The sequence below is a fragment of the Cyprinus carpio genome, chromosome B2 (genome assembly GCF_018340385.1).
Source record: "Cyprinus carpio isolate SPL01 chromosome B2, ASM1834038v1, whole genome shotgun sequence".
Taxonomy (NCBI): Eukaryota; Metazoa; Chordata; class Actinopteri; order Cypriniformes; family Cyprinidae; genus Cyprinus; species Cyprinus carpio.
Window position 1 is genome coordinate 31010940 of NC_056598.1, and position 11576 is coordinate 31022515.

Sequence of the window (11576 nt, forward strand, 5' to 3'; positions counted from 1 at the left end):
ATATATATAATTGTATCTCTGTTGTTGTTAAATGAACGTTTGTTGCTGTTAGCAAATCATAAAGAAATTAGTTATTGCGTCTTTAAATGAAATGGTGTTTATAAGTTCTTTACTTGTTTAATGATAGAAGGGTTTAAGGTATAATATACAGTTTAGGAGACGTGACTGACCAATCAGAATCAGCTGTTCCTGAGAGCCGTGTAACAGTTACGTTTATTAAATAACATCCGCAGCGTGAAAGTGAAAAGAACGTAATCGTGTGTGTCCCGCAGCTTGGTGTCTGATGGACTTTAGAAGGGAACGCCGCTTTGCTTTCTGTTTTCTGAGGAACATTTTAAACGATTTGGTTTTCTCGTGGGCTTTCCAGAGTTGTGTTGTTGATGCACCAGACACAGTCACATCTATGCAGTAAATATCCCTTCATACTGATGGGTTCGTACAGATCTAACAGCAGATATCTGATGAGGGTTGCAGTGTCTTTCAGCTGAAATCATGCTTTTGCAGGTTGTTGAATTGAAATGACTTTCACAGTAGAATCCACCGCATTTCTCTCAGTGATTCATGTACATGTTTGTCAGGGTTAACCTGATTAGTCAGTCGTATTGTTGCTTAAAAACATGACTTGTGTACACACAATTAAAGCATTATGTCATTCTCATGCAATGAAGAGAGATCATTATTGTACATGTTTGTCAGGGTTAACCTGGAAACTTCTGTACTGAACTGCAATGAGATATTATAGTTTTTATTAATATTTAAATATTTAATTTACATTTTTAGTAATTTTGCTACATGCATTTATAAGTTTTTGTTTATTTTGAATATTTCTATTTAGGCTTAATTTAATAGATCGCTTATTAAATAACATCCGCAGCGCGTGAAAGTAAAAAGAACGTAACGTGTGTCCCGCAGCTTGCGCGTCCATGGACTTAGAAGGAACGCCGCTTTGCTTGCCTTCTGAGGAACATTTTAAAACGATTTGGTTTTCTCGTATTTCCAGAGCCAGGTTGTTGATGCACCAGACACAGTCACACGATGCAGACATATCCCTTTCATCCTGATGGGTTTCGTACCGATCTAACGCAGAAAATCTGCTGAGGGTTGCAGTGTCCTTTCAGCTGAAATCATGCTTTTGCAGGGTTGTTGAATTGAAATGACTTTCACAGTAGAATCCACCGCATTTCTCTCAGGGATTCATGTACATGTTTGTCAGGGTTAACCTGATTAGTCAGTCGTATTGTTGCTTAAAAACATGACTTGTGTACACACAATTAAAGCATTATGTCATTCTCATGCAATGAAGAGAGATCCGTCTATTCATTTTCGTGACTTCATTTAGCAGATTCTGATCTTAAGAGACAGAGATGTCTCAGATTAATGGTTTACAGTAAGCAGGTTGTTATTTTTTGTTATTTTTATTTGAACAGGTTATGTTGGTATGTTAATATTTTTAATATTTTTTAACTAATGTTAATTTGTTATGACTTCTGTACTGAACTGCAATGAGATATTATAGTTTTTATTAATATTTAAATATTTAATTTACATTTTTAGTAATTTTGCTACATGCATTTATAAGTTTTTGTTTATTTTGAATATTTCTATTTAGGCTTCATTTATTGTATTTATTTCAAATTTTTCATTGCGTAATTTTAATAATCTATTTTTACATGCCGTTATTTTATAATTATTTATATTTTTATATTTAATTTGAATTTTTTGGTTTGGTAATTTAATATTATTATGCGCTTTTCTCATTTTTCTCAGTTTTTGTTTATTCAAAATATTACTAATTAGGTTTCATTTGATTTTCAGTTTTTGGTTCATTTATTTATATGCTACTTTTTATTTATTTTATCTTTTATATGCTTTTACACTATTGTTATTTATTATTTATAATTATAGTTTTTTATTTTAATTAGCTGTTTATACACTGAAAAAAATTATTCATTAAATTTAAAAAAAAATAAGGTAAGTGGTTGCAATTAATTAATTTTAGCTACATTTTAAATAAAAAAAAAATTAGTTGACTAACTTTCAAAAAACAATTATTTAAACATAGCTAAAATAAATTAATTGAAACCACTTATCTTAGAAAAAAATTTATAATTTTTTTCAGTGCACTTTCATTTTTTTATCTTAGTTTTTTAGTGATTTTGATACTTTTGTTAAAAACCTAAATGATAATAATAATAATAAAAAGATTTTAGTTTTAGCTTATTTTATTTCCAGTTCATAGCTTCCTAGTTTTCCATCTAATGTTTCAATACAGCCGTTTCTCTCAGTGTTCTGTAGTCCGGCTCTTTTGTAATCGTGTGTGTGAAGGGTTATGTATACGTTTGACCTGAAGACACGTCGTTGTTTTCCTGCTGATAAGATTTCTCTCTGGATGTCTCCTTACGTTGATTGATTCCGTATGATGTTTTATGATGTCTGTTTTGTTTGGTGATAGTCATGTCTTATAAAACAATAATCCTTCTTCTCACAGCTCCAGCAGAACTTAATTTCTGAGGTCGAGCATCTGGTGTTCTGTACCGTGTTTACAAAAATACATCCATTCCTGCGCTTGATCCTGCAGGACTCCTCTAATCCACTAATATGCGACATGCGTGGTCATAAGATCCTGGCTTTGAGGCATAATTCACATCATCTTCTCCTTTCATCTGATCTAAAGGCCATCGGAAGAGCTGAGCGGGATTCGATTGTGAAATCTGCTGCTGCTTGTTGTACCAAACTGTCCTGCTTGCTGCAGTTTAAATGAGCTTTTCCTTGTAAATTCTGAACTGAGGAGATATCTATTAATATGATTTTATTCACATGACCTTTGAATGTTGGTTAATTAAACACAATTAATGTGAAATTTAAATAAAAAATCTATTGAGAAAAAAAAAAACTATTCTATATATAATATATATATATATATATATATAATCTATATATATATATATATATATAGATATTATAATTAATAAGTAACTGTTCATTTGAATTCTAAGATGCAATTGTCTATTAAATATATGTACTTTTTTATTTTAATTAATAATAAAGATATTGATAATTTAATTTTATATAGGCTTATAGTAATAAAATTGATTATAAAACGTTTGGGTGTACAGCATTAAATGCCTCATTCATAAAATTAAATTACTTTAAGATATTAATAATATTAATTATATTCATAGTAATGTAATGATAATATATTAACTTATTGTAATTCAACCTGCAACCCACTTTTTTTTAGACGCACCGTTTTAAAACTATTGATCTCCTAATTTGTTCGAGAAATCAGTTTAAGTTTTGCAAAGAAATTCATACTTGGGCACAATTCATATTTGTGTGCAAAACTAATTTCCAGCACTTATTTATTCAGTCAAGTGTGTCTATATTTTAAATACATTTTATTTTAATTTTTTATTTTTAAATTAATTTTTATCTCAAATTAATTTAATTTAATTTTTTAATTTAATTTAATTGGTTTTATTTATTTTTTATTTTTTATTAAATTTTATTACATTTCATTTTATTATTTCCCAAACTGTTGAGGTTGAATTAAACCTGTTTTCCTCCTGCATATCCTGCATATTACTAATCAAAAATTAAGTGTTGATATATTTACGGTAAGAAATTTACAAAATATCTTCATGGAACATGATCTTTACTTTATATCCTAATGATTTTTGTCATAAAAGAGAAATGTATAATTGTGACACATACAATGTATTGTTGTCTATTGTTTATTGTATACATGTGTTACTTTTGTATTTATTATTTGTTGTGTGGTGAAGGTATTGATTTTGCACATCAACCATTAGTCTGCAGGTTAATGTCATTTATTCTGCTGAGGACCACCTGCTGAGACACTGTCTCTGTTGTGTATCCTTGTGCTTTAATGCACTCATGCCGACTTTAACATCATTTTCTGAGCCCACATTTATAGACCTTATGTCCTAATATACTTCAACTTTATTGTCATTCTTCCACATACACAGTATACAGCAGAACGAAATGTTGTTTCTGACGGACCAAGGTGCAAAGACGCTGACGAAACAAGTATACACACGTGTTCATGACAACACGGATCAGACATGAGAGCAGATTAAACATAACAAGGCAGCAGTGTTAAATGAGGTAGAAATGTGAAATTGTAGGAATGTAAGAAATGTTAGAGTTTGAGAATAAAGTGCTTGTGCATAATTGAGGTGGCTCAGAGCTGGTATTATGTTAGAATATGTGCATTTAGTGCACACCGGGTGAGTTGAGTGCGGATGTACAGTACAGACTAAAAGTTTGGAAACATTACTATTTTTAATGTTTTTGAAAGAAGTTTCTTCTGCTCATCAAGCCCTGCATTTATTTGATCAAAAATACAGAAAAAAATGTAAATATTGTGATATTTTATTACAATTTAAAATAATTGTTTTAAAGTTATTATGCTTTAAATTATCATTTATTTCTGTGATGCAAAGCTGAATTTTTTAGGGATCATTATCACATGATCCTTTAGAAATCATTCTAATATGATGATTCATTATCAAAGTTGGAAACAGTTCTGCTGCGGCTTATATATTTTTTCAGAACGTGATACTTTTTTAGGATGACTCTGATGAATAAAAACAAAGTAAAAAAAAAAAAAAGAAATAAAAATAAGTAAAAGTTTTTAAGATATGTTTTTTTTGTATTAATATTTTGTAATAATGGTATGTATTTTTTTTTTTTTTTTTTTTTAAAAAAAAAAAAAAAATTTTGTTGAGCAAGGATGTGTTAAATTGATAAAAAGTGATAGTAAAGAAAAATATTATTAGAATATATATTATTAGAATGTTTTTTTTTTTTTTAATAAATGCAGTTCTTTTTAACCTTTTATTCATCAAATATATTAGACAGCAGAACTGTTTCCAACACTCATAATAAATCAGAATATTAGAATGATTTCTAACTGATCATGTGATAGACTGGATGTTACCATGTGACACTGAAGGCTGGAGTAATGGTGCTGAAAATTCAGCTTTGCATCACAGGAATAAATTATTTTTTTAAAGTATATTCAAATAGAAAACTATTATTTTAAGTTGAAAATAATATTTCACAATATTACTGTTTTTTCTGTATTTTTGATCAAATAAATGCAGGCTTGATGAGCAGAAGAGACTTCTTTCAAAAACATTAAAAATAGTAATGTTTCCAAACTTTTGGTCTGTACTGTATATAAACTGAACATCGTGTAAGAGTGTCTATAGTGCACAGCTAAGTGAAAGTGCAGATGTAAGGGAATGTCCATCGGAAACTTGGTGCTCCTGACTCTCTCAGAGCCACTGATGAGCAGGGCTTGACGTGCTGGAGAAACTTTGGTGCAACAGTTTTCAAGTTCACATGGTTGAAATCCCCAGCAATAATGAAAAAGCTGTCTGGGTGAGCCGTTTGTTGCACAGAAGAAAAGTCCTCCGGCATCTGAACACAGTGACACGGATCAGCTCAAGGGCCACAGTTTGCTATTATTGCATGTCTTAAGTATAAAGGTTGCATGTGGGCCACAGAATGCCTGCGCAGGCCATGACGTTGGGTGTGCGTAGTTGTGTGTGTTTAGTTGTGCAAGGTTTTCATTGTCTTTGTCAGTGTCTTTAACTGATGTCTCTCTTTATATGACCTTCAAAAATAGCGCTGTTTGAAATGCCAGTAAAATGTGATTTTCACGGTAATCTAGCCATTATGTGATTCAATAAAGTCATCCGACTGTGACCGGTTAAACTACAGTGGCGTCTTTGTGCTTGTTTGTTTCAGAGAGTCTTCGAACTTGTTCGAATCTGTTCGTCTCTGCCTTTGTTTGACATGCTGGCACCTCGTCTCCTCTCACTGATTGTCTTTCTGTGACACTTAGGTTATAACATGAAGGACTGTATGCAATGGTTAAACAATCCTCTATAGACACCTTGCCAATTAATTCGCCATTGGCTAGTACATTTTTTAATTTATTGGCTAGTACATTTTTTAATTTTTTTTTTTTTTTTTTTTTTTTTTTTATGATACTGGTGCCAAATTGATACTTTTAAAATTGACTGCACCGATACTTAAAAAAATAAAAATAAAAATAGAATAAAAAATACCTAAAATAGTGTGGTGGTGGTTATTGTTTGGTGCTATAAACATTTAATGTTTGTTTAATTAATACTGGATACTAGAGGGCGCCCTCGAGAATGTATTTTTCATTTGCATCACAGAAGTCATAGAACTCTGGAGCTGCCTCCCAAATGATGCACTAAACAATTAATAGAAGTGTACGGATATTTCTATCGATTGATGCACTAAACAAGTGTCGAAATCTGCGTTTCTGAAAGGTTCTGTAGTGAGGTGTAATTTAACAGTGTTTCATCCCTCCAAAACATCTTTTACAAACATCTACACATCTGTCTCTTTTAAAGTGTTTAGTGTGTATAAAATGAGTTGTGTTTGTAGGGGTTGGGCTCAGATCTACTCGCAGTGTCTTAACCAGATACTGTTTGGTTGTTTTCGCAGTGCTACAGAGCGTTGCTCCTCTCCAGATGTGATGTTCTTCTCCTCTTCTTCTCAGGTCCGTTCACAGATGTGGTCACTGCGAACCTGAAGCTGAAGAACCCCTCAGAGAGGAAAGTATGTTTCAAAGTGAAGACCACAGCGCCGCGCAGATACTGCGTTCGGCCGAACAGCGGCATCATCGACCCCGGGGCCGCGGTCATCATCTCAGGTCAGCAATCCCAAACCATTCACCAAAACAATGAGGTTTAATTAGCACTCCGAGCAGCTTGGGTGACGATATCAAGCTTTATTTTGATGAGCTGAGATCTTTACGTCTGTGCTTGCTGTTTTCAGTTGACATGTGACATGCTTTTGTTACTTTTGAAATGAAACAAAGTCTCAGCTTTCAAATTCGGTGATTTTTTTTGATGAAGTTTTAAAACGCTTTTTGTGTAAAGAGTATGGTGTGTGTGGTGTTTTGTGTTGTTTTTTTTTTTTTTGAGTGAGGCTACTGATTAGTTTAATTATGTGCAGATGAGTCGTCATATAGATGTTTATATGATTGTGTTAATACTTGTCTTTGTCTCAGTTATGCTGCAGCCGTTTGAGTACGACCCCAACGAGAAGAGTAAACACAAGTTCATGGTACAGACCATCTTTGCCCCCGCAGCCGCTACAGACACAGAAGCCTTGGTAAACCTCCTGTGTGTGTGTGTGTGTGTGTGTGTGTGGTGTGTGTGTGAGTGAGTGTGTTGTGTCTGTGTGTGTGTGTGTGTGTGTCCTGTGTGTGTGTATTGTGTGTGTGTGTTGTGTGGGTGTCTGTGTTGGTTGTCTGTGTGTGTGTGTGTGTGTGTGTGTGTGTGTATTGTGTGTCTGTGTGTGTGTTGTGTGTGTGTGTGTCTGTGTGTGTGTGTGTGTGTGTGTCTGTTGTGTGTGTGTGTGTGTGTCTGTCTCTGTGGTGTGTGTGTCTGTGTGTGTGTGTGGTGTGTGTGTCCTCTGTGTCTGTGTGTCTGTGTGTGTGTGTGTGTGTGTGTGTTGTGTTGTGTGTGTCTGGTGTGTGTGTCTGTCTCTGGTTGTGTGGTGTGTGTGTGCTGTTGTGTTTGGTCTGTCTCTGAGGTGTCTGTGTGTCTGTGTCTGTGTCTGTGTCTGTGGTGTGTGGTGTGTCTGCCTGTCTCCTCTGTGGTGTGTGTGTATCTGTCTCTGGTGTCTGAGTTCTGAGTGTGTGAGTGTGTGTGTGTGTTAGTTGTGTGTGTGTGTCTGTGTGTTGTGTGTCTGTTGTGTGTGTGTGTGTGTGTGTGTGTGTGTCTGTCTGTGTGTGAGTGTGTCTGTCTGTGTGTGTGTGTGAGTGTGTGTCTGTGTGTGTGTGTGTGTGTGTGGAGTGTGTGCTCCTGTGTGTCTGTGTCTGTGGTGTGTGTGTGTGTGTTGTGTGTGTGTGTGTGTGTGTGTGTGTTTCTGTGTGTGTGTGTGTGTGTGTGTGTGTGTGTGTGTGTGTGTGTGTGTGTGTGTGTGTGTGTCGCTGCTGTTCAGTGCTGTAAATGCGTGTTCACACCAGCAGATGGCAACAAATACCCTGTTTAGCGCAACTGTTTTAACCCTTTTTGTGTTTGTTTGTGTAAATGCGTGTTCACACCAGCAGATGGCAGCATGTAATATGTGTTGATAGTCATAAAATATATATATATATTTTTTTATTGATATTTTTTTTTTATGCATATTTGTTTTTTATGGCTCATAGAGAGAGAATATGAAGTGCATGCATATGTGTTTTGTATCATATTTGTTTTTTATGGCTCATAGCTATGCCACGTGAGATGCTTGTGCTGTAAATGAACGAGATCTTTATAACAAGTAGAGCAAGAATACTGACAATAAAACTGAACTCTGAATATCAGCGGTTCGGCTCGATATATCTGCAGTAATGTGTCTCAGTGAGATGAGATGGTAAAATGATCCAAACATATTAATGGCAGTGATTGAGAGATGAAGAAAATAAAGGCTCCTCACGGAAGGATGTGAGATGTTCTGGAGGGCTTGTGAAGATCATTCCTCCGCTGAGGAACAGTGAATTGTGACGTGGAAAGTACAGCTTCTGGAAACAAACGCTCCTCAAAGGCAAGCCCAGATGATCAGATTTGAGACTCTAAAAACATGACTGATGGAGAATCAAGAAAAGCTGAGCTGCTTCAGTCCAGTAAGAGTTCATCTGGAGATATTACTGCAGTTATTCTTGATTTTGATTGATGAAAATCTGTGATGATTTGACTCTGACCTTTACTTGATCAAAATCAATTAAGATATGAGTGGTTTTGATGGTTTTAAGGCTGTGTGATGTGAATCAGAGACAGAAGAGATGCAGGAGACTGAGTGTGAAACAGCAAAGATTGATCATTTACAGGCCTTGGAAATCCATGTATCATATACGATGCAGCAGGCTTTATAGGGTTAATGCTTGAATTCCAGTGTAAAGTGTGTGTGTGTGTGTGTGTGTGTGGGCAGCTGGTAGTGGTTGTGGCTGATGAATTGCCTGTTTTTCATGTGTTTCAGTGGAAAGACGTGAAACCCGATGAGCTCATGGATTCCAAACTCAGATGCGTCTTTGAGCTGCCGTCTGAAAACGATAAAGCGGTGAGTACAGCGAGACGAAACCCTGTTACACGCTGCTGTAAATTGAATTATAATTCTGTTTTAACAGCAGAACGTGCTCTACTCTTATGGTAAGGTGCTGTAAGTTATTGTTTTTGATCAGTGAAAGCCAAGAGATCCAGCCAATCACAAACACTCACTGCCTGTCTGTCACTTAACTCATTCTGATTGGCCGTTGTGTTCGGAGGGCGGGGTTTCAGAGAGTTTGGCTAAAGTTGGCAAAACATCTGAAACCACTTACAGCACCTTTTTTATTCCAGCTGTTTAGAGTTTAAAGTCAAGTTTTGAAGCTTCAGCAGTTGTGTTTTCAGTAATAATGTCTTGTTCCTCTTTTATCAAGCGTATATGTAGCTGCTTTTCACCAACACTGATGCACACAAGGGCTGCACGATTGATGCACATACAACCATTTAAAAATGCAACATGCAACGTTTTCCAACAAAAGAGAGGCTTTAAGCTCTTCTTTGTGGTTTTCTGCCAAAATAAAAGCTGGATGGTTTAAACATTTATAAATGAGGAAATTAAGCCATAAATATTAATAAATATTTACTTAAAAAAAAAAAAAGATTGGTGTTGTTTTATTTTACAGTGAAATTATATTATTTCTTTTTTCAAAGTAGTATTTTGTAATAATGATAATAATAGTATCAACAATAATAATAAAAAAAGAATTATTATTATTATTATTATTATTAGATTATAGTTATATTGATATGTAAACACAAAATATTTGGCCAAATTATGAAGCTGTACAAACAAGCAATGTTATTTAGTATCATTCACATACTATAATAGTTTTTATATATGTATATATATATAGATATATATATATTATATTTATATACTATATTATAAAATATAGAACATATATATATATTTATATTTATTTTTGTTTTTTTTTTTTGGTTGTAAAGTGAAAATATACGGGTGCATATCGAAAAAATTAGACATATCAGGACAAAAAGTTTTTTATAAAAAAGTGAAAATATACAGGTGCATCTGAAAAAATTAGAATATCAAAATTGAATCAAAAAATGAAACTTTCATATATTCATTTAATTTTAAAAGTTTTTATATTTACATTTGCGTTTCAATAAATGACCATCTATACAGTATATATTCAGAGTACCTCTTGTTCTTTGAAACCACAATTATGGAGAAGACTGCTGACTTGGCAGTGGTCCAGAAGACAATCACTGACACCCTCCACAAAGAGAGTAAGTCACAGAAGCTCATTACTTCACAGAGTGCTGTATCAAAGCATATTAAATGCAGAGTTGACTGGAAGGAAGAAATTGAGTAGGAAAAGGTGCACAAGCAACAGGGATGACGGCAAGCTTGAGAATACTGTCAATCAAAGCTGATTCAAACACTTGGGAGAGCTTCACGAGGAGTGACTTTCTTCACGATATTTAAATTGTTTGAGATGCACCTGTGTGTGTGTGTGTGTGTGTGTGTATATATATACTTATAAAGTTTTAGTAATGGTATTGTGTTTTTGTTGTTTTTATTAGTTGTTTTTTAAGTCTAAATAGTTTTAATTAATTTTATTTTAGTTTTGGTTATTTTAGTATATCAAGTTGAACTAAATGAAAATGAGAAAAGTTGTTTGGCAACTAGCTGAAATAAAATGTTAAATTTTTTAGCTTTTTTTGTTTCAACTAACGTTTATGTCAAGTAACAATTTTATATGGTTTTAGTTTATTGTAATAATCTGGCAAACAAGCACAACAAACCTGGAGCTGTTTTAAAAATCTCATTTTTTAAACCCCCGACCCCCCAAAATCGTGCAGTCCTAAAACACACACTCACACACACACACACGCACACACAGTGTTCATGTGACTTCATGTTTGTTCCTGAACGCACCTGGCGTCCCAGAGTCCTCAGAAGAGAAACCTGCTCCACTGGTTCCGTGCCGCTCCGGGCGGCTTTAGAACGACAGGGTCAGAGGTCAAGGCCTGCAGGCCTGCGGTGGTCAGTGAGGGTCAGAGCAGAGAGCAGAATAGAGACATCAGTAGGGTAGGTCAAAGGTCAGCGGGGTCAGCAGAAGAGAACATGTCACACATATTGCTGCTATAATGATCAAACAAATCTACCAGAAATATTAACTCATAAACACTGTGATTGATTTATATTGGATTTTTCAGCATGTAATAACAAATACACAGATACAAGCTCTTATTATCATAAGTTAACATTCCACAGCATTATTATTCTAATAAACAATCTCTTAAGCAATTACATATAACAAACCCTAATAATCTCTCATGTTAATGCCCTTACAAGCAAACTTTCAACTAATTACATAAATTAAAACATGTCTACACATGCCTATGGATAAATAATATTAATAATAACCAATAAGCAACTAAATAAAAATAGGAAATAAAAAGGAATTGTAACTTAGAATGTTATATAATAAAAAGGAATTGTAACTTAGA

General features: G+C 34.1%; 1 protein-coding gene across 1 annotated transcript in view; it reads left to right on the forward strand.

Moving 5' to 3' along the window:
* The window catches only part of LOC109109495 (vesicle-associated membrane protein-associated protein A-like), a 16090-nt gene extending 4764 nt beyond the window's left edge, over positions 1–11326 (forward strand). Inside the window, exons 2-5 of the mRNA XM_042719145.1 lie at positions 6566–6718; positions 7079–7182; positions 9034–9114; positions 11014–11326. Of these exons, the coding sequence (XP_042575079.1) occupies positions 6566–6718; positions 7079–7182; positions 9034–9114; positions 11014–11214 (539 nt within the window). The 3' untranslated portion in view covers positions 11215–11326. The remainder of the gene's footprint in view (positions 1–6565; positions 6719–7078; positions 7183–9033; positions 9115–11013) is intronic.
* Positions 11327–11576: the final 250 nt, after the last annotated feature.